Source organism: Triturus cristatus, chromosome 11 (assembly GCF_964204655.1).
Source record: "Triturus cristatus chromosome 11, aTriCri1.1, whole genome shotgun sequence".
NCBI classification, from domain to species: Eukaryota; Metazoa; Chordata; class Amphibia; order Caudata; family Salamandridae; genus Triturus; species Triturus cristatus.
The window spans coordinates 518,277,560-518,301,318 of NC_140594.1; the positions used below are offsets into that span (position 1 = coordinate 518,277,560).

The 23,759-nt window shown below is 48.3% G+C and overlaps 1 protein-coding gene across 1 annotated transcript in view; it reads right to left on the reverse strand.

Annotated features, from left to right (window-relative positions):
- The window catches only part of LOC146784501 (zinc metalloproteinase-disintegrin-like VLAIP-B), a 3,966,015-nt gene that overhangs the window by 1,967,277 nt on the left and 1,974,979 nt on the right, over positions 1-23,759 (reverse strand). Inside the window, exon 11 of the mRNA XM_085632966.1 lies at positions 6,221-6,351. Coding sequence (XP_085489092.1) covers positions 6,221-6,351 — 131 coding nt within the window. The remainder of the gene's footprint in view (positions 1-6,220; positions 6,352-23,759) is intronic.

The following is a 23,759-nucleotide window of genomic DNA, read 5'->3' on the forward strand; positions in this document are numbered from 1 at the left end:
TTGAGTCACAAGGGCAGCATGGTAAATCGGAGTGCCTAAAAATTCTACCTGGGTACCTCAACATCAATGGGATCAAATGTAATCGAAAGTGAGAAAGGATAAACTTGTGATGAGAGAATGGGACCCCTACTAAATATGAGAACTCACCCTCTTCGATTGGGGGGGTTAGTTTGTACATTTTGACTATCTGTGCTCCATGGTTCTTCTCTCTACGGTCAAATTGGGCCCTTAACTTGAAAGTCTCAACCAGCCTCAGCTTGGAGAAGGTCCGACATGTCGTTGGTACCTTAAAAAGATTCAGCAAGCCCAGGGCTAAATTCCTGCTCAGCATAGCCTAGCCACCGACTCCTACCGTGGTTGTCCATCTTGGGAAGGTCGTAATGATCCTTTAATTAAGAGAGACTGTATTCCTACGCCAGATCGACCACCACAGCAAGAGGGGTGCCAGAAGTATTGAGTCCGTAATATAAGGAAGGGCTAATTCTATATGAGAAATATGGTTTGAATACGATTGTGGAAGGGAAATTAGAGATTTCAGAAATGTATGTTCTGCTGTTTGCAGAGGTTCAATGGATGCCATGCCCTATACACCTGCCCCATACACTGTGGCTGATACTGTTTTGGCCTGATATATCTTTTTTTCTGGGACCAAGAGGTCTAGATCACAGCCTCCTGGTGAAGGATGTTAATGCTGCTAGACTTCTATCCATTTCCATTACTTTTCCTTTTATCAACTGAGACCAAGATTAATTCTTATCAAAAAGGCTCCTAGGCATGCAAATGAATCTACAACCTCATTTGTTTTCTAATCCATGTGAAAGTATGGAGCTTTCTCTTTCTTCCTTGCTACTGCAGTTAGTATGAATGTTTTGTTTGGTTTACTTTTAGGTCCAGCGATCTCATAAAAGCTGCATATGCTGTTATCAGACGCTGGAGACCCACACCGGTTTTGCAAATTAGTATGGCATCATCAGTGTATGCCAAAATAGGGAGCCGGTAGGAATCAACGGAGGGTGGGTCAAGGGATGCTCCCGCCAGCACATCTTCCACACCATTGGTATAAATGGAGAATAGAAATGGAGTGAGGATGCAGCCTTGCCTGACCCCTCGTATGATTTCAAAGGGGCGTGTAGGCTCTCCCTTCTTCCCCTACCGAATCGATGCGGAGGCGTCCAATTATATTTGTCGGAAGAAGTCAATTAAGGGCTGGTCCATTCCCCTCTCTAACATAATGTCCCAGAGCTTCTGGTGGGAAACACAATCAAACGCTGCTGTTAAGTCCATAAAGGCTACATGTAGTTTCCCGCCCTTAATTCTCACGCATTTGTCCATAATAAGATAGAGAGGTTCAGGCACTGATCAACAGTGCCTTTCCCTTGTCGAAAGCCATACTTGGTCTGCATTAAAATGTTCCTGTCTTGTGCCCAGGATTCGAGTCCCGACAGTAGAAGAAGACCCGTGAGTTTGGCAGTTGTATTGATAAGGGAAATCGTCCTATAATTTTTGGGGTTATACGTATCTCCCTTTTTAAAAATTGGGACGATTAAACTCGTTTTCCACGATGGCGGGGGGCCTAGTTGCACTATCCTGTTATAAAACGTTTGTCAGCAAAGGAAACCAAAGGTCTTGCTCCAACTGAAAAAAGTCTATTGGGACCCCATCTGGGCCCGGGGCTTTCCCCTTGCTGTTGGCTCTAGACCGCACTTTACCTCCTGCAGGGTAAATACTAAATTATCTTGGGAATTAGGGCCTATTACGTTGGGTAGAGTGGAGTGAGGAGAGGCAAGGGAGAAAATACTTGAGTAGTGTGTTACCCAGTCACCTTCAGAATGTGTGAATCTAGGACTTGATCTCCTAGGGTCTTAAAGTAAGGAGCATTAATTATAGCCCAAAATTCTTTACTATTGCCTGATTCTGAGGCCTTCTCTAGACTAGCCTATAGCTCTTCCCTCTTTGCCCTCTCCCTCAATTTCCTTGAAACCTTATAGTCCCTTCGTAAGGAGGCAATTAGTATTTTGTCCCTTGGAAGTGTCTTTAACGCAGTTACTCGGCCCATTCTGGATTTGGTGCAGGGGTTATTGAACCAGCCATTAGAATTATTAGGTCCATCAGGCTTAAACCCTGTTAATGCACCTTTTATATTGTCCAAAATGTTAGTGAAGCCTGACATTGTTACAACGGGGGAGCTGTTTGGATCCAGACATGTTTCTATGCTAGCTAGAGAATTGGTGACAGTTTCAGACAGAGTTTTAACACCATCAATTTTAGCCCACTTCAGTTGATAACCTTTTCACCTTGCAATTAAGGGCGGTGCTATTTCCTGCTGTCTGGGCAGTGCTCTAGGGGCAGACCTGATCGCACAAATTAAAAGTGCATGATCACTGAAAGGTGTAAATTGAGCATCCGCATAAGTACAGATCTCATTTAAACAGTTTGAGATCAAAATGAAGTCTATGGTTGTCTCGTTATCGAACCGTCTGAACGTTTTAGGTAGTGATTCAGTGGTCGAGGCAAACTTGTTCATGATCACCAAGTCCCTAGCCGAGAGTGTCCAATTTAGGCTATTACCATAGGTGTTGTGAGTGAAGTGTTGTAGTAAGTTACCCATGAGATCAGTCATACCACATACTTTTTCTGAGCTATGTTTACAGGGATGGATATTAAAATCTCCAAGCCAGATGAGATATGGGTTCTTTATGACTTAGTGATTTAGGAATAGTAGCCAGCTCCTTATTTACCTCGTCTACCCCAATATGGATATTAGGCCAAAATTGTTGTTATAAAAGTTTATTAAGAGACAAATCCCTAGTTTGAGCAACTAGAGGATGAGGATATGGAAGAAGGAGGAGTTTTCTATAAACATTTTAATCTTCAAATCCGATGTATTTGGGATCAATGTTAGCAAGCCCCCCTTAGCTCTCCCTGACGGCGGTCGAACTGCCATTGATTGGAAGGAACGATAGCCGTTAACAAAGATCGGGTCCATAGACCACTTTTCCTGGAGGGAGATTATATCACAGTCCTGCCAGATTTTTACCAAGAGAACATCGTCTACTTTATTTGCTATACCCACCACATTCCAGGTTGATAGTAAAAATGAGTTGGGCTGCCCCTTGTCCCAATTTGGGGGCCCAGAAATTTCACTGGTCTCAGTCGATACAATTCCTGATAAGAGTGGCCTAGGGGGGTTCTGTGGGTTCGGTCTGAAGAGTTTCTGGTGAGAGAGGGCCCTTGGGTGGGACTAAAGATAGTCAATCACAAAGGTCCATATCTGAGAGCAGAGAAAATCTGTTGGAGAGGGATGAGCCTTGATAGCCCAATGGTATCTGCTTTGTAAAAACCTCTATGGGGCAACAGTGGGTTTGGGCCCAAGCGGTCTTCCCAGGAGGGAGGAGAATAAAATTGGCCAAGTGTCAGGGGCAAGATCTTGGTGCCCTAAGGTGTTAATTTGTGTAGTTGGTACAATAGAGATCTCAGTATTTCAGGATTATTAAAGTTAATCACCACACAGTCCCCCTCTAGGGTTTTTCTGGACAGCTCCACCCACCCCACCCTTCTTGCCATGATGATGTGATAGGCTAATTATGACCCCCCTCCTGACGACCCTCCTGTCTGACCTGTGGCATGGGCAGTAAGCCAATGGAGGGATTTATCGATTAGCTGCATGGTATTTTCACTCTGATCCACACTCAATGTGGGAACATTCCCAAGGACCAGTGCGAGTGGGGCCTCAGTGGGGGGTAGGTGCAACATTTGAGATGGTCTTGTTCCTCCCACACAGTGTTCGTCCTTTGGGTTGCGATGCGATCGATTCCACCTTCTACATTACGTGGCTGCAAGTAATTTGGGGGCCTGCCCAGGAGAGTTCCAGAAGAACTAGAACATGGACGACTCATGTTGATTGGGTTTGAGGGGTTAACAGTGCTTTGCAAAGTGGTGGGTTGCCCCTGCTGCTGGAGGGGCAAAAGAGTGTTCATGGCCTTGTCATGGCAGAGTGCTTGTTGAGATGGTTGGGTTTGTTGATGAGATATATAGACTTTGGGTATTAGCTGCAAGGGTGCTGAAGAGATCCTCTCTGTCTCCATCTCAGATATTATGGGTGGTTTAGCCAGGGCACCCCACCCCTCTTATTTGGCTAACCTTACTTCAATTTCTGAGAGTTTGAGTTGGATAGAGGTTAATAGAGTAGTAAACATAGTTTCCATCTTTATCCAGAATTCCTCATTTCTCGTTAGAGACGTATACATAGACTGGTCTTGAGTAAGTAGAGCCGGGGGTATCCCCTGTTCAGATTCGTCCTCCCCCTTTGATTTGGCAGGTCGCCGCCCTTTTTGTTGTTTTTGCTTTTGAGTTTTTTGGGTGCCCACACCCCTCCTTCTCTTGATGGGTGGTTCTCTCAAGATATCCTCCATAGGAGGTTTAGACACCCGGCCCCTGGTTGAGAAGCTGGGCCTCATTTGAGTGACCAAGGGGGCTGCGTCTGAGGCAAATGGATGCATGCTGCCCTAGATTCCACTTACTAGATGCGGATCCCCGCCATATGTTATGGTCCTGTCCTTGCCTTCATACTTATTGGTGAGAGGTAACTACTGCTGTTACCACATGCATGGGGCACACAAACCTGCATGAATGGGAGGTCTGTCTTTTAGGACTTATTCTTAGGGGCAAGCGATACAAAGTTACCTCTCGATTTTAAGATCTCAAACTGAGAGTGTACAAACTATCGATCACCAGGCAATTGAAGTAGCCTGAGCCACCCCTTTTACTGGTGTGGTGTTGATCGCTGCTTGTGTGGGCACAGGGCAAAAGTGCAGAGCTACACAGGGAAGACACCTTAGGACTACACAGGGTCCCTCTCACCACACACTCGGACGTCACATTGCAAGACATCCAACAGGAGAAAGCCACTGAGTAGGGACAGGCGGACGTGGCGGCAAGGGCGACTGGGTCAGGCAAGCAGTCCGATGATGCGGGAATGTGCCATTTGGCTGAAGCACTATTGCAAGAATAGTCTTGTTTTAGTTCCACAAACACTACATTAAACATGAATGGGAATCCTGCACAGAGAAGTCACCACACCACTTTATGCTTGCCAGAAGCTTACGTGGGACAGGGGAAACCGTGGTGAGCCACGTTGAGTTACATTCCATTCCATAATGCTTTTAGCATTCCTTTGGACATTGTCATGCACATCTGGGTCATTGAATTACAACAAGCCTTTGTTCCTACCAGGATTACAGACAACGAACTGTGACAGGGAAATACACGTTGACTGAGTTGAGCGCTCCACAAAGCTTTAAATGTAACCTTTATCCCTGACATACACTCATGTATCCTACATTTTCTATTGTGAATGTTAGCCTTTCCCATTGTAATTTATGTGCATCAGAATTGTTATTCTACCCGACAGCTTGGAAGTATAGTTCACATGAAAACCAATAAAAACGATTTTTTTTTTTAAAACATGCATAGTTGCACTTGCATCTTGTTTTTCAGATTGCATTTGTAATAAAACCCTCGTTATGATTTTAATTAACTAAAACAATCACATTTAAAATTTGAATGTGCATTTTTTATAATGCAAAGAGAAGAAACACATTTTGATCTTCAGTTTTTTCCTGTTCACCGCAAACCTCTTCTACATCTACAGAATCATTGGTTATGATGTGCTTTTGACAAGTTCTTTGTTTTTCCTAAAGGATCAACTCATGGGGCTGATGTTTTCATTTCCGTATCCTTATGATCAACTAATAGGGATGGAAACGGGGACTCGCTACAGTAGGGTTGTAGGAATGGGTGTTAAACACCCACCATCCTTGATGCTGCCAATTCAGTAGCGGCTCCTGGAGGGAGTGCTGCAGGGTGGTGGGGCGGGGGAGGAGCAGGGTGGGGGGTAGTAAACTACAGCATACGGCCAAAGCGAGGTAAGAACATAAGTAAATAAATAAAATGAATTACATTGTGCACGCTGCATCGCTATTTGCCCACTACTGTGCCAATTTTATATCCTTCGACACAGTGCTCACCATTATTGGTAATTAATGTAATTTGTGTGAAACAGGTTTACGGCTAGAGGCATGAGTGTTATTCAACACATCTCTACAAATCCAGATCATTATTTGAATTAGTTTAAAGTGAATGACGAATAAAGTAGCAGTACACACAATGGTATCAAATGATTAAGAAACGGTTAGCATGTTAAATTATATTAGCATCTAACCTCAGTGAAGCTGTCATGATACAACTGTGGTCCTGGCATGTGCAAGAATCAATATCATGTTCCATTCCAAAGTTATGTCCCATCTCGTGTGCTACTGTGGCTCCCACTGAAAGGATACTTGGGGAATGGTCCTGCAAACAGGAATTAAACTCAGCTATAAACAAGAGCTTCTGCAAACTCAAAGAAACAGTAATCAAAAGATTAGGAGACAATGAAATTGAACCTATAGCGCTAACACCAACCAACTGCTATTCTCTAATCCATATACCTCATTCAAAACTTACATTTTAGAATTATTTAAAATTTTCTGAAAAACCTACAAAAAAAATGAAAGTTTTGTGTGGTCCCAGGATGTGAGCCTTACGTTTGTAGTTTTTGCATGCACAGTGCTTGCACTGTGCTTGTGAAATTTCTTGTATTCAAGATATTTTAAAAGGGGGCTCTTATTACGTCCCATCTCTGAATTACTGTGTTCATTCATTTTTGCGTGGAACTTTTTTTTTCTTAACTTCCCCTGGCTGCACGCATTTACAATTTGTCTATTAAAGCTGTTCTCTTTGTTTGAGCCCCTTCACTATCAAGATAAGATCTCTTTCCACGGAAAAGGCAGACAACTTCTAACACTATGCTGGAATGCATGCTTTTTTATTACTTAGTTGTGTAAAGTAGATGTTTTAGCCTTAGAATGTTTGTGGAATTTCCTATTCATGCCCCAGAACCTTTCTTTGCACTCTGTAGGCATTTTCGGATTGATTTTTACAACTTAATCTATTTGGTCATTATGATCAATTTCTAAATGTAGCAATAAACATTGCACTGTAATAATAAAGTTAATATACAAGAGCTATGCTAGATTTTACTACTAACCAGGCAGCCACAAGTGCAGACAACAGGGTCATGATTTGAACTGTGCATCCGGCGCAGTAGCACCGGGCCCAAAAGTTGTCAGAACTCCTCTAAGCACATACTATTGCTATGTATGACTACTAAACAGGGAGTTACATTTGCAGTTACCTTGCAGTTAAAAGGGATTTGATTTGATTAGTGCAGCAGGTGCAGCGACACCGGGGTCAAAAGCTCTAGGGACCCCATTAAACCCAGATTATTGCTAGAATTGAAAACAAAACAAGTAGTCACAAGTTCAGTTACCTTGCAGACAACAGTGTCATGATTTCAATGGTGCAGCAGGTGCAGTGACACTAGGAACAAAAGCTCTAGGTACCGCACTAAACACCTAAAATGTCTATATTTTACTACTAAACAGGCTGTCCCAAATGCAGTTATTTTGCAGGCAACAGGATCATTCTTTGAATGGTGCAGCAGGTCCAGTGGCAACAGGCCCAAAAGTCATCAGTACTCCTCTAAACACCTAATATTTCTATATTTTACAACTAAACAGGCAGTCACAAGTGCAGTTATCTAACAAGAGCTAGGGTCATGATTTCAATAGTGCAGCATCTGCAGTGACACTGGTACCAAAAACTGCTGAAACTCCTCTAAACACCTGTCATTGCAATATTAAACAACTATACAGGCAGACACAATTGCAGTTATCTTGCAGTTGAAAGGGGCTAGATTTGAATGGTGCAGCAGGTGCAGGGGCACTGGGGCCAAAAGCTCTAGCAACCCCAATGAACACAGAATATTGCTAAACTTTACTTCTAAACAGGTCATGTGTGCAGTTAGTTAACTTACAGGAATTAGGGGCATGATTTTAATAGTGCAGCAGGTGTAGTGGCAACAGGCCCAAAAGTTGTCAGAACTCCTCTCACCACATAATATTGCTATTATACTTATTAATTCTATTATTTCCCTCTTTCATTTCAATTTTCAAAATCTTGCTATCACTTACCAGCATTATACCACTAGTAACAGCACAATATATTGCTCCTTTGTACATAAACAAATTGTAACACGTTAACAGACTTTCTGTAACTTATATTGTATAACTTCTCAAAAAAACGGCTTATTATTCACATAGGCGAAACCTAAAGCATTTATCAATGCATTTTATTATAAGCAACTTTGCACTTCAACAAGTTAAACAAAATGATTTGTAAAAAAAAAGGGGAAGACAGCTCAGAGAATTGCCATTACTTCGATGAGCCAACATGGTCAGATGTTAAATAATTCGGTATGCGCACCTGCACCCAGTGCATACAACGATGCAATGTGACATTATGTAAAGAGAGCCATTTTTTCACAGTGTAGAGGCACACTGCCTCAGTATGCAATTATGCCCTTCTCAGTCAATACATAGTAATAGATGGACGTAATTTTACGCCATCAGCCCAATTATATTGAGAGCATAACATAGCCTCTTCAAATGCAGAGGCGGCCGTTTACTGAGCCCACCCTTGAAGTGGACATAGACATATCCATTTTAAGGATTTATGAGGCCTTGGGCTCAGTCATATTCTGTGGACCCGTGTTCAGAACAAAACACATTGCGAACATGACATTTACACTGGGTATATGGTGGGTTTTTTATATTCACTTATTACCTGTGCCAAAGGGAGAACAGCATGCAGGATTTCAGTATTCACACAGGTTAAAACGGTGGCTTTTGCTTTAAGACAAGAGAGCACTGTAAGTTACAAAGATCTTAATAGAGGCGCTTCATGTAAATAAAATGTGCCACAATCCTGTCTTAAAAACTGGGGTCCTCATTTACAAGACGCTTGCGCTGCCGAAGCGTCATCTTTTATGAGGCTCTGGTGGCGCAGGCCTTTCAATCACAATCTAGGAGGTGACAAAAACATTGTCACATAGATGTGGAGTATGGGCACCAATTTGTGCATGGGCGCAGGAAGAAGGGACAGGAATGCGCCTTATTTCATTAATACAACACATTTCTGCATTTTCTTTTTGACGCAGGGCAGCGCCTCAACAAGCCTTGTGACTCTGCCCTCCGCCAAAACTTTGTAAATGAGGCTCTGGTTTCTAACATATGCGTCTGCTCAATGGGGTTTTGCCACGGCTCCACTACTTCTAGCACATCTCACTAATCATCACTGTGGTCTTTTTTTTTATTAGATTACTGAGTTTATACACAGCCCTGGCCTAGGTTTCTCTCTCACAACCCTAAAGAGTTAAAAACGATGCAGCCCCCTGTTGTTTGGTTTGAAATGATAACAAAACACTTATTTCCCTCTATTGGCTCCCTGTAAAAGAAGTTCAACCCGTATGCTACAGGACTTTCTAGTGCATAGGGGGCTCCATGGTCAATCACCGACTACAGATGGTTTCGTGGTCGAACTGCATGTCCTGGGATCTTCCCGGTGAAACTCCCTAGCTTTCCATCTAAGACCAGTAGGTGAGTTTGAAAGTTAAAAAAATCCTCACCAATTGTTCCAGGCACCTTAGTCTTCAAGCGTTTAAAGCTTTGTCCCCTTTTGGCTCTAATGTTATGGTGGGTACCCTTGATACATTGCAGATTTATTGGATACACTACCTGAGGGCATATCAACAAGTGCTTTATCTCTGCTTTTTTGGCTTTAAAAGCCAAAACAGGAGAGATAAAACTAGCGCCCTATCAACAACAGTGTGCTAACATGCAAATTTGCATGTTAGCACCCTTTTACTCTACGCTTCCCCTTGCATCTCTAATGAGATACAAAGGGGGCGTTCCAGATTAAAATAATAGGAGAAATGTCGCTAAGCGACATTTCTCCTATTATCAAGAATGTCGCTAACCCTGTTAGAGACATAAAAAGCAGCGCTAACCGCGGTTAACGCTGCTTTTTTACATCTGGTATTTTTCTGACTTAGCCATGATATCCTATGGAAGGAGGATATCATGGCTAAGTTTTCCTGTCCCTATCAACAAGGTAACGTGAGATTATTGCTGGGTTTCCAGAGATAATCTCACGTTAGCCTGTTAGCGTGAGGATTTTTATCGCTATTGAGATAAGCGTTGCTAATAGCACGCTATCTCAGCTTTAAAAATTCACGCTAGCCGGCGATAATTATCCTAGCGCTAAGTGCGCTTAGAGATAATTATCGCCGGTTGTTGTTGATATGCCTCAAGGGGGCATATCAACAAGGGCTTTATCTCTGCTTTTTTGGCTTTAAAAGCCAAAAAAGCAGAGATAAAACTAGCACCCTATCAACAACAGGGTGCTAACACGCAAATTTGCATGTTAGCACCCTTTTACTCTACGCTTCCCCTTGCATCTCTAATGAGATGCAAAGGGGGCGTTCCAGAGTAAAATAATAGGAGAAATGTCGCTAAGCGACATTTCTCCTATTATCAAGAATGTCGCTAACCCTGTTAGAGACAAAAAAAGCAGCGCTAACCGCGGTTAACGCTGCTTTTTTACGTCTGCTAATTTTCAGACTTAGCCATGATATCCTATGGAAGGAGGATATCATGGCTAAGTTTGCCTGTCCCTATCAACAAGGTAACGTGTGATTATCGCTGGGTTTCCAGCGATAATCTCACGTTAGCCTGTTAGCGTGTAGATTTTTATCGCTATTGAGATAAGCGTTGCTAATAGCACGCTATCTCAGCGATAAAAATTCACGCTAGCCGGCGAGAATTATCCTCACGCTAAGAGCGCTGAGCGATAATTATCGCCGGTTGTTGTTGATATGCCCCTAAGTTCTTTATCACCTGGCAAAGCATTATCCCACAACCTGTTTATGTTTACGTGAACCTTCAACATAAGTCGTTGTGAAGACACCAATATGTAGTTAGTAGTGTTTTACAATTATAATTTTTTTAAACTATCAATCAAGTTGTAAAGAGTTTACGGGCTTGGTTATATAAAAGGTCTAGGATGCACATATATCACAATCTTTCAGGTTACGGAAATATTGTAGAATCAAACCTAATACCTAAACCTTAGGATGCAGGGGTTGTTCAGTTCAGTTCAAATGAGCTCATTTCGGTTTTGAGAATACAAACCATGAAAGCAAGTACAGTAGCAGGGGTTGTTACTGTCGACATCAGAGCTATCCCTTAAGTTTCATACATCTTTTAACTTCCTTCAGAAAATCAATTATTCGGGTTATAGGGGCTGCCCACTAAGTCATAGAGTTCTCACAGTTTCAGGCTGCAGACACCAAATATATTCATTAGGTTACCCATTTTACCAACTCGGACAGCAATCCCTCATATTACATTGATGGCAAATTCAGTGCTGAGAGCTGAGTGCTGAGAGCTGTCCTTTGGGTCGAGGGGTCGGAGGACACCAAGGAGCCAAGCGAATCTACCAGCGGTAAGCCGACGCGGCACAGTAACTTGTGACACTGGCGGGAGGAGGGATTGTGTTTTTAAGTGCTCTTCTCAATACAGTTTAAGAGCACCACCGTGCAGTTTACAGACTTGCAGCATATCCAGGCATCATGTCTTCAGCGAACGCGCTGCGGGACCGAGAGGCTGTGCCAGACGCCCTGTTCCTCAATTTGCCAGATATTGAAGAGGAGCAAAGTGGCAGGAACAACAGTTCAACAACAATGTAAAATCACTCTTAAAAAATTTGGAAACATTATTAACGACAGAATTTAGCAAATGGTGGGAGAAAAAATCATTAGAAAAATACTGAGAAGTAAACAGAATTCCACGTGGTTTAAGAATAATGATAGGGCCAACGTTTGAAAACCCTAACCCACTTATGATGAAGGGTTGGGCAACTAACAATCTAGAGGTTTCAATGAACATGTTTTCCATTTTGATTAAATATGGGGAAATAGATAGAACTGAGATACTCAAAGAAATCGATAAAATCAATGGCTTACTTGATATACATGAGAATAAAAATCAGATCAAGAAAGGAAGAGAGAAAATCGATATTCGCTTAAAGAAATTGGAGGACACCATAAAAGCTCGTAAAGTGTACAAATTCGCTAGAAATAAGAGAGATTTTGAAACCGGGAGGGTATTCACATAATCAAAAAAACTGACACTGTAAAAAGACAAGCACTGGCAATCAAAACACCTAGTACATCAATTATTGCCCAAATGGGCCAAGGCCCTTCCAATTCAGATTTAAGCTCCGATCTAAGCAGCAGTGACGCCGACGTCAGTAGAGGTGCCATTGCACAGGAACAGGTGCCCACAAATTTTTACACCTGGGGAAGAGCTCACTTTTTTACATTGGGATCGCCGCCAAACCTTACGACCACAGAATCCTGCCAAGAAACAAGGCGACGGAGGAACCAGCGCAGAAAACAACGGCGCAAACTCTGGCAACAACAACTGCGACAGGGGAGGGAGGAACAAGAAGAAGTGGTCCCAACAATGATTAGTACTGACAATACAGTAATCAGTCTCTCCGATACCATCTTGTCTACTGCAGAAGTTCAGCTTTTATCATTCGGCCTTTCTTATTGCCCACCTAACAGCTTCAAGTATGTTCAATCTAGGGTGAACGTGTTCAAATGTATTAGAAAATTAAAGTTGCTCAAATTTTACAAACTCAAGAGCACAACGGACATTGTCTTGGGTACCAAGCAATCCTTTTCTACATCTTCCACTCTACAGGTATGAGACATTAACACATTAAGAATCGTACAGTCTTTATCAAAGGACGATGAGTCAATATTTGGTTCCACACAAATGGACTTGTCAGACATTGGCATCAGTTGTAGTTCCTCTACAGACAGCCCCTTCCGTCCGCCATCCAGTTTTGTCCCTATGATGCCCAAAGACGCCATCGACGTCTTCAGCGATTGTGTCAATGAGAAATTGAAAAACCTGAACAGAAAGGCCATGTGCAAGAAGTTTCGTATCAGACATCAATATATACAATATTCTTAACTCATGCAGAAACTCAGGAACAACTAGGAATTGATAATAAATCAGGCAGACAAGGGGGGCAACATTGTCTTGTGGCCCAGGGATCTCTACATGCAAGAGGCTGATCGCCATTTAAATGATACTGCATGCTATAGGAAAGCCTCCCCAATGATCTTATACGAGTAAGAGACACTGTCTTTAAAGAACTGGCCCAATGGAAACACATGGTTCTTCTCAGTAAACATGAATTCAGTTTCCTCAAAAATGAACGCCCAATAACACCAGTCGAAAAAGTTACTTACCTTCGGTAACGATGTATCTGTATGAAACATTAGTTAGTTAGATTCCTCACCTTAGAATATCCCCAGGCGTCAGGCTGGATCCGGAAAGATTTTTGTAGCAATACCCCTTGCGCGTCGCTAGGCGTCGTCTGCGGGTCCGCGTCCGTTGTTGGCGTTGTGCGCCAGAATGACGTCGTCGGAGTACTTAGACGCCGCCCTCGCGCGCTGACGTCAGTTCTTGTACATAGATTTCCACGCCAGGAACGCAGAGCCATGCAAGAGACCGACACTGGTGCCACAGAATCTAGGGCCCTGAAAAGGATACTACTTTTCAGTAGTTTCCATCGAAAGGCTCTACGTAACAACTTGCCATATGGACAATATCTTAGACCCCGACGCAACTGCAGTACATTGGAGGACTTCAAAACACAGGCACATGACCTTACAGGCCATTTGGCTAGAAGAGAATACCCGAGGGCGATCACGCAAACGGCCTACAAAAGAGCACGAAATACTAACAGAGACGCCTTGCTTACTTCCACAGAAAAAATCGAAACTGATCAAATTACGTGTGTAAGCACCTTCACGCCTGAATCAAACTCCATCCAAAGAATCATCAAAAAACATTGGAATCTGCTGTCTGTAGGAGACTGGCAAATCCCCAAGCCCCGATTTGCTTTTAAAAGGACTGATAATTTGAAAAGCCTGCTTATCAGTACTAGACCCAGACTACCTCCACCGTCCCACCAGCGACTGTGGGGCCTACCACCTGTTACAGGTCATCACCCATGTGGACAATGTACCGCTTGCGCCCTAACAAAAACAAGCAGGTACATTAAGTTTTCGGAAGCCCTAACTTGGCAACAAAAATCCCATACCAATTGCAATACCCGCAACTGTATCTATTTAATTCAGTGCCCATGTGACCTTACGTACGTCGGAATGACGACACGCCCAGTCAAGATCAGAATCTCCGAACACCGAAGCAACATTAGGTGCAAAAAGGCAAACACCAAAATGTGCACCCATTTTTTGGAGAAGAACCACACGGCCAATGACCTAACGTGGACAATTCTGCAAGCCTTTCCTGTGATTAGCAAGGAGGCCCTTTTCCGAAAGGAACAGCAGTGGATCTTTAAAATTTCCAGCCACACAATCGGCCTCAACGATGACATACCATGGGCTACCCTTAATAATACATGATTCACCTCACGTATATGATGTGACCAGATGGTGTCAACATCCTTGTGATATCTCCCTGGTTCGCTTATATGTGATGCTCATTAATTTTTAAAACATTTTTGATGACGCCTAATAACAACAATAGTTTTGCACATTTGTCTTCTTGATCTCATGTGGCAAGAACCACCGGCCTGAGCTTCTCTCCCTTTTGACCTTGTCCTACAATGAATTTTACACCACCCATGCGTCATTGTATTAGACGCTTGCCCTAATTCTTTATTGCAATATTCATCCCGCAGAATCACTCCCCAGTGCGTGTATTCACGCCGTTTTGAAATACATGCTTAACTACCCCTTTCTGTGGGACTTTACTAATTTATGTTCCTTTTCCCGCATTGACCGTGCAATAAAGTTTTGTTCATTCTCAAGATGGCCGCACAAGCTTGCGGTCTAGTCGTTTGCTGTCGTGCGTGTGAGCATTTCCTTTATCTTGAACACACCCCTGTCGGTTTGTTACGGAAGCCTAAGCCTCGATAGGATCACGGCTGTGTGCACGCCCCAATTTTGTGAGTACAGTGTGTTTGATGCCGTTATTTGTTGTGCGGTAGTCTGCAGGTTAATCAACGCTTTCCTTAACTTTTGCAGGGCGAGCCCCCCCCTTTTCTCCGGCCTCCTGGCGAACCCGTACAGCAATTTCTGTACCCCAAGGGGTAAGTTTCCCCGCAGGGGTTCGTATGCATCGGCACTTGCACTTTAAACACCTTTGTTTACCTCTTGCAATATCATCCGCCACCCGATAATTGGGGGCAGCGACGCTACACGCATTTCTGCTTTTCCCCCCTCTTTTACCACGCTTATAAATGGGTCTATAGATTTGGGGACGGCAGTTCTCCTTTGCACTGTACCTGATACTTGCTCGGCCACTCATCGCGGTCCCACGCCATATAGCACTTCGTGAAGCAATTCATAGCATTTGGCACATATGGTGGTTTCACAGTATTATGTAGTTGGCAACACGTATTCTATTCAGCACGAACCCCACCTGAATAGTCTTTCAAATGGACAGCTATGTGAGCACCCATTCAATCATGGTAACATGAATCACACTGGTGCACGGTTGCCCACGGGAGCCAGACAGCACCCAATTTGAATGCTGAAATTGTTCCTTATGTGTTTTTGTGTTGTCCTTTTCTTCGTTTCTTTTAGGTATCGCAACAGTGGGTCCACTCCCCTTAGGGACTCGCTTGGTAATGTACTAATTTTGCTATCACCCATTATGTAGTAGAGAATAAATATTTTTTTAGCACTTTCTCACCTGGTCCTGAAGAATTGCTAACGACCCGTACTGAGCATAGGGCAAGAAACATGTCGACCTTTCTACTTCCCTGGGGAGCATTATAATCCCTCGGGGGTCACCGATTTTAATTTAATACCACCAGAATAAAATTGTTCCTTGATTGGCAATACCATACCTATTTTAACTCACCTCATTACCACTCACTACACTTGTTGCACCTACCCCCACGCACCCATACGGCTGTCTCTAAAAAGATCTCCGATAAAGAGCCCCTCTGCGGGAGCCCGTCTGGCATTGCAGCGCCGGCCCGACGAGGAGCACAGCCCTATGATGAAGCATGACACCTTGCTAGGTGTGTGAGGGCATTCTATAGAGACTAATCGCTCTCCCCCTCTCCTTTCCCCCCCCTCTCCCAGAGGAACTGCACTCCTGGTTTCGTTCCCTGAAAAGGATAGCCTTAACCCTAGATGTCGGTTCGCAGAACGGGGAGGCTGGGTGGGTCGGTGAGGAATCTAACTAACTAATGTTTCTTACAGATACATCGTTACCGAAGGTAAGTAACTTGTTCATCTGAAAGAAACACATTAGTTAGATTCCTCACCTTAGAATAGATACCCCAGCAATACCAACCCCGGAGGTGGGTCTGCGAACCAAGATCACACCAGAAAGTCCTGGAGAACAGAACGGCCAAAGTGGCCATCTCTCCGGACTTGGCTGTCCAGGCAATAGTGCTTGGTGAACGTGTGCAGTGAAGCCCACGTCGCCGCCTGACAGATGTCCTGCAAGGGGACTCCCCGTCCCAGGGCAGTTGTCGCCGCCGTGGCCCGGGTGGAATGGGCTCTCAGCCCAACAGGAGGGACCTTTCTCGTCAAGGAATAGCAGATTTGAATACACAACACGACCCATCGCGAGATGGTCCGCTTGTGTACAGCTTTACCCTTCTTAGCCCCTACGTATTCAACAAAAAGTTGGGCGTCCACCCGGAACTGGTTTGTGCGGTCCAAATAAAAGGACAGCGCATGTTTTGGGTCCAGACGGTGGAGCCTCTCTTCATCTTTTAAAGGATGCGGAGGCGGAAAGAAGGTGGGATGCGTGACAGATTGCCCGATGTGAAAGGGAGTCACGACTTTAGGAAGAAAAGAAGGACGTGTCCGGAGGACAACCTTATCTGGATGAACCGAAATGAAGGGACGCTTAGCTGACAGAGCCTGGAGCTCACTCACCCGCCTAGTGGAGGTGATAGCCACCAGGAAAGCAGTTTTCAGAGTCAGAAGACGAATTGGACAGTTGTGAAGGGGCTCAAAGTGAGCGCACATCAGAAAAGTGAGAACAAGGTTCAAGTCCCACTGAGGCATTACGAAAGGAACAGGAGGGAACATATGAGTAATGCCCTTGAGAAAATGTGAAACAACAGGGGACTTGAAAAGAGAAGGCTGATCAGGAAGCCGTAAGAAAGCAAAGATTGCAGCAAGATAACCTTTCAAGGTGCCCAGAGCAGAGCCCTGCTGGGCCAAAGAAAGAAGAAAGAGAAGAGCCTCAGAAAGAGGGGCGGAAAGGGGATCCACAGCCTTTGCTGTGCACCATGCCACAAATTTGGTCCACCGGCAGGCGTATACCGTCTTTGTGGAGGGACGCGTGGCTGCCAGAATGACATCGCAGACTTCAGGAGGCAAGTCAAATGGCATCAACTGTCGCCGCTCAATCTCCACGCATGGAGGTGGAGGCTGGACAGGTTCGGTTGGAGGACCGTTCCCTGTTGCTGCGACAGAAGGTCCTCCTGAAGAGGCAGTCGTATCGGGGGATCGATGGACACACTGAGTAGCTCGGGATACCAGTACCTTCGTGCCCAATCCGGAGCCACGAAGATGACTTGGGCCCGGTCGCGCCTGATCTTCTTCAGCATTCTGGGCAGAAGTGGTATAGGCGGAAAGGCGTACAACAGACCGCAACTCCACTCGCGACGAAAAGTGTTTCAGAGCGAGTGCCGCCTTAGAAATTCCAACGCGCAGAACTGCTGACATCGCGCATTCTCTTCGGTGGCGAATAGATCTAACCAAGGCTCTCCCCACTGCAGAAAGAGACCTTGCGCCACGTCCGAGTTCAGACGCCATTCGTGATCCATCCTCTGATCTCTGCCTCTCCCATATGGCCCCCCCATCACAGGAGGGACGCATCCGTCACTACGACATACTCCGGTTGGGGTAGGGAGAGGGATCTGCCGCTGACCCAATCGTGATTCGTGAGCCACCACTGCAACTGTTTCGCAGTGCCCTTCAAGATCAAGATATGGTCGGACAGGTTGCCTCGATGCTGGGCCCACTGAAACTTCAGGTCCCACTGCAGAGCCCGCATCCGCCACCTGGCGTGAGGAACCAACAGGATGCAGGAGGCCATCAGCCCCAGAAGCCGCAGCACCAACCTGACCGAAACCCAGGACAGAGGCCGGAAGATGGAAATCAGGGCCTGAATGACCCGGACCCGCTGTTCCGGCGGATAGACCCGGAACTGCGCCGAATCGAGAACCGCCCCTATGAAAAGGAGCTTCTGGGAGGGACTCAGGTGCGACTTCGGCACATTGATGGAGAACCCCAGCGAGTGCAGGAGGTCGGCCGTAGTCTGGAGGTGGGAGACGACTTGCTGGGGCGAGCCCACCTTCAACAGCCAGTCGTCGAGATAGGGGAAGACTGGAACCCCCAATCTGCGCAGATGAGCTGCGACCACCGCCATCACTTTCATGAACACCCGAGGGGCACTGGTGAGGCCGAAAGGGGAGCACGGTGAACTGAAAGTGCTCCTGACCCACCGTGAACCGCAGGTAACGCCGGTGGGCCGGCAGGACGGGGATGTGGAAATAAGCGGTCTGCAAGTCCAATGCTACCATCCAGTCTCCAGGGTCTCGGGCAGCCAGAACCTGAGCTAAAGTCAGCATCTTGAACCGCTCTTTCCGGAAGAAGGCGTTCACGCTCCTGAGGTCCAAGATCGGGCGTAGGCCCCCTTTGCCCTTCTTGGGAACCAGAAAGTAGTGGGAATAACAACCACAACATACTTCTGGACCAGGAACGCACTCGACGGCCTCTTTGGCCAAGAGGGCCGAGACTTCCTTCCTCAGAAGATGCAAATGATCCCCCGACATACGGTGGTTCTGCGGTGGCATGGCTGGAGGGGTCGTCTCGAAGGGGAGGGAGTAGTCCCTTCGGACGATTTGCAGCACCCACCTGTCTGATGTGATGGAGCGCCAGTGGAGCAGGTGATGGCGAACTCTGCCGCCCACTGGCGTTGAATGGGCCTGAAAGCTCGGACTAGGAGGGCTTTGAGGCGGATGCTGCCGGGGTGGATGTGGACTGACCGGCACGTTGTCCTCCAGTACTGCCTCGGCGGAATCCACGTCCGCGACCGCGTGCAGGTTGGTTCTGCGGCCGGTGGCTGGGAGGACGTGAGGAGGCGCCCCTTCCTTGGCCACGTAAGGGGCGAAAGGCGGAAGTTTGCGGCCGCGGGCCGTAAGACCCAAGGACTTGGCCGTGGCCCGGGAGTCCTTGAACCGAGCCAGCGCACTGTCCGCCTTCTCACCAAAAAGGCGAGTGCCATCAAAGGGCATGTCCATGCGGGAACTCTGAACATCCCCCGAAAAAGACGTGGACCTCAGCCAGGCGTGACGCCGAAGCGCCACCATGGTGGAAATCGCCCGACCTAGCGAGTCCGTGGTGTCAAGTCCACACCGTATGGCATGCCGTGCTGCATCTCGCCCGTCAGCAAGTGCTTGGGTTAGTTGTGTCCGGGACTCCTCCGGGCACAGGGGCAGCACGTCCTCCACCGTATCCCACAGAGAGTGGGAATAACGGTCCAACAGGCAAGCGGTATTTAAGGACCGCAGTCCCAAACTCAGGGACGAGAACAGTTTCTTGCCAAACTGTTCCAACCTCTTGGATTCCCGATCCGGAGGAGCGGGCGGGAAGGAGGATTGGGATGTTGAGGCCTGGATAACCAGACTCTCGGGGGTGGGGTGATGGGAGAGGAAACTGGGGTCGCCCGGAGCAGGGCTACATTCCAATCCACAGGAGGGACTGTGGAGGGCTTGGGCCAAGTGCCCTGCAGAACGTCTATGAGGGCCTCATTAAACTGCAGCAGAGGCTCAGTGGAGCTTGCTATCGGTTAGAGGACCTCTGTGAGGACGTTAGTCCTCACAGCCACAGCAGGCAACTCCAGCTCAAGGGCTTCGGCCGCCTTGCGCAGCACCACTGAAAAGGCTGCACCTTCCTCCGAGGCCACAGTCGGAGGAGAGATGAAACCAGCGTCCAGGGAGGTATCCAGATGGCTGGCATCCCCCAATTCCTCTGCCCAGTCCTGAGAAAGTTGGGCCTGCCTGGCCATAGGGTCCTCAGACCCCTGCCAGTCGCCCTTGTCATCCAATTCCTTGTAAACAGGAGGAATGATCGGAGCCGGGTGGTAGATAAATTGGTCACTCATCGGCGCCGGGTCCGGACCGGGACTAAACCGGGGTACGGCGTCGTCCAGAGACTCCGGCCCCGACGCCGCAGGTCCCCGAGGGATCCAGGCCTAGATCCCTGCCGGCGCCGGTTGACCTCACGACGCCTCCTCCGTCGGCGCCGACACTAGTTCCACCTCCGGCAGGGATCTAGGCCTGGATCCCTCGGGGACCTGCGGCGTTGGGCCGGAGCCACCGACGGCACCGGGGCCAGAGCCGCCGGCACGCAAGGTCACCCAGTCAAACCTGCGGGACCCGAAGGCGCGCCGGCAGGCGTCGACGGCGGAGCCAGGCCCCTCATGGCCGAGAGGTAGGCACTGATCTCTGCCGGTGTCGCGTCAGTCCCAGGGACCGGCGGGTATGGGGACGGACGCTGCTCCTGCGGCTCCGGCGGAGCCGCGATTGTGGAACCACCCTGACCCTCAGCCGGGTCACGCGACCGGCGAGGGGAGTCCGAAGAGCGATGTCGTCTCTTGGACTTCTTGGAATGTTTGGAGTGCTTCGACTTACCGGACCGGGACCGAGAGCGACGCGGAGCCGAGTGCCGAAGCTCGAGAAGCTTACGGGACCGCTCCCGCCTAGCTTTCGACATCAAGGCTGTTGGACCCGGCCTCGTAGAATGGCCCTCCGTGCCCCCGCACCACCGAAACCTAGTGCCTGCAGCCCCAGCCCGCGGCCCAGCCGACCTTTCCCACCAGGACCCCTGCACCAACCCCGGACATCCCCGTCCATGGCCTCTCTCCTTTCGGCCACCCCGGGCCCGCGTGCCCACTCCCTGCAACAAGATGGCCGCCCGGCTCCAGCGCGACCCGGGCCTCGAGGCGCCACTCCGGCTGGAGGACATCCCGCTTCCAGGGGATGAGAGAGGGCGGAGCAGTTTCTATCGCACCTCTGAACTCCCCTGGGACGATGGGTTTCGATCGGCCCTCCGGCCTCCCTGCGAGCTGGCTCCGTGCCTGCTGGGTGTCTGGGACTCCTCCCGACCCGGCCCTGAAAGGATCAAAAGACAATAGCAGGAAACCCCGACAAGCGGCCCCCAGGTGACAAGACCCCTGCCTGCGCAGACTCCGGACATCAAAGCGGGGTCGACCTATAACAAGGGGTGCTCTGAGACTGTCCGGCAGATTCGACGCTGGAACAACGAGAGCCTGCTGACGTGGTCGCGGCTCCTGGAACTGGAACCCACCTGAGCCCTGCTGAGTGACTCGCGGCTCCCTGAAGATCGTAAGACCTCCGAACTTGTACCTGAGCCCTGCTGAGTGACTCGCGGCTCCCTGAAGATCGTAAGACCTCCGAACTTGTACCTGAGCCCTGCTGAGTGACTCGCGGCTCCCTGAAGATCGTAAGACCTCCGAACTTGTACCTGAGCCCTGCTGAGTGACTCGCGGCTCCCCCAGACTCTCACGTTCCCGCCGGACCCCGACTCCGACCACGTATCTCCCAGCTTGAGGATTGTGAGCTGTGCGCCGGATACGTCCCTGCTTTGAACCGTTACCAGAGACAGTCCCGCTACCCCCTACCTTTCCGAGACTCTTGAGCCCGTGCTCATCTTGTACATATTTGCAGTGATACCTATTTTGATAAAGCTTGTTTCTGAGAATACCCAGTGTGGTCTCTCTGTGTCGTGTGGTGCCAGAAGTACGATCCTAGCTGCGAGATTCCTCCCCCTGGGGAATCTCTCGCCAGTGCCCGGCTACAATACAACACGGGTGGGACTCAGGGAAATCAGGACCCCTTTCCGGGCCCCTCTGAGGTCGCCGTCTAACATTGGTGGCAAGCGACGGGATTCGGGCCCATCACCTAGAGATCGTACAGTGAACAACGGACGCACGACCAACAAAGATGGCAGAAGGAAGCGCCATGAGCTCCGCAGAAACCAACGCTACCAGAGTGTTCCAGGTGGAGCATCTGGAAGAATACACACACAAAGAGCTAAAACAATTTTGCAAAGAACTTAAAATAGCTACCACTGGCCTCAACACTAAGGAAGACTTGCAGAAAGCACTGAAAACTTGGGTGGAGACCGGGGCATCCCGCCCGGAAGGCACGGGGGAGCGCCCCGACGAAGCCGAACCCCCTCCAAGTGAAAGCAGCGACAATCAGGTGCAAGGCATTGTACCAGACGGGGGCCTATCCCCGGGAGAACTCGCGGACAGAGAGAGAAGCCGCAGTCATGAACTCGAGTTAGCCAAACTCAAAATCGAGGGCGAATTGAAGTTAGCGGAGAAAAAGCTAGCGGTAGAGCAAATGCGCGTACAAGGCGAACTGGAAGAAAAGAAGCTCCAACGGGAGCACGAAGGAAGAAAGCTCCAACTAGAGCACGAACGCAGCTTAAAAGAACTCGAGCTCAAGGCCCGAAATGAGGACGGGAGGCCCTCGGGAAACCGAGAGACGGCCCCCCCAGCGGAACAGAAGGTCCACATCCCCAAGGATGTGGTCAAAGAATATTATAAAAACGATGACATTCAGCAATGGTTTCGGGCCTACGAGGTCGCCATGACCTCCCATCGGATTCCACAGAAGGACTGGGGGGCGGGGTTGTGGGGGCGGTTTCTGAGCGAAGGAAGGGACACCCTGCTCGACCTACCCCTCTCCCTGCAGACCTCCTACAGCCACATGAAAGAGGCTCTCCTCACAAGATACGGCCTCACCCCAGAAATGTACCGCCAACGGTTCCGGGACTGCAGGAAGATCCCGGGCACCACCTGGGTGGAGTATGTAAACTTTTTTAGTCGGGCCTTCGATGGGTGGGTCAAGGGCAGCAAGGTCACCACCCTTGCCGAACTCACTGACCTCATGTTATGGGAACATCTGGCTGCGAACTGCTTCGTAGAACTACGTCAACATCTGCTGGATAGCAAGCTCACAGATCCCCGGAAGCTGGCTGTGGAGGCCGACCGCTGGACCAACACCCGGGTCTCCCGGGGGATGGTAGGAGAGTACCCCCGAACCAGTCAGGGACCACCCCGCCAGAGAGGGGGAGGGAACCAGGGAGGGCCGAGAGAGTCCCAGCCTAGCCCCCCGAAGACACCACCTCCACCTTTCCCGGCGCCCCCCCCACCAGTAACAGGGCCCCCTGGGAGACGAGGACACCGGGTGACCGTCACCTGTTTTCGTTGCCAGAAACCCGGGCACTACGCCAATGACCCAGAGTGCCCCATGGCCACCCAAGTCACCCCTGCGAGACAGATAGCCAACGTAGCCCTAGGGGAGGAGGTTGAGGAAGCCGAGGAGTGGGAACCCGCCGCTATGGCCCTAGTATCCCTGGGAGATAGGGAAATGATCCCTGGTAGCCTCCTACCGTCCAACACACAGAAATATGGGCAGCTCGTCAAGATCAATGGCCACCAGGTAGAGGCCCTGCGGGACACCGGGGCTAGTATCACCGGTGTCCTCAGGCACCTAGTTCCCGAGGAGCAGATCCTCCCCAATGTCTTTTGCCCCGTAATCTCTGCAGACAATAGGGAAAGTCTGTGTCAGGTAGCCCTGGTGCCATTTGAGTGGGGAGGGGTGATAGGTAAACTCAAGGTGGCCGTAAGAACATCCCAGCCGGT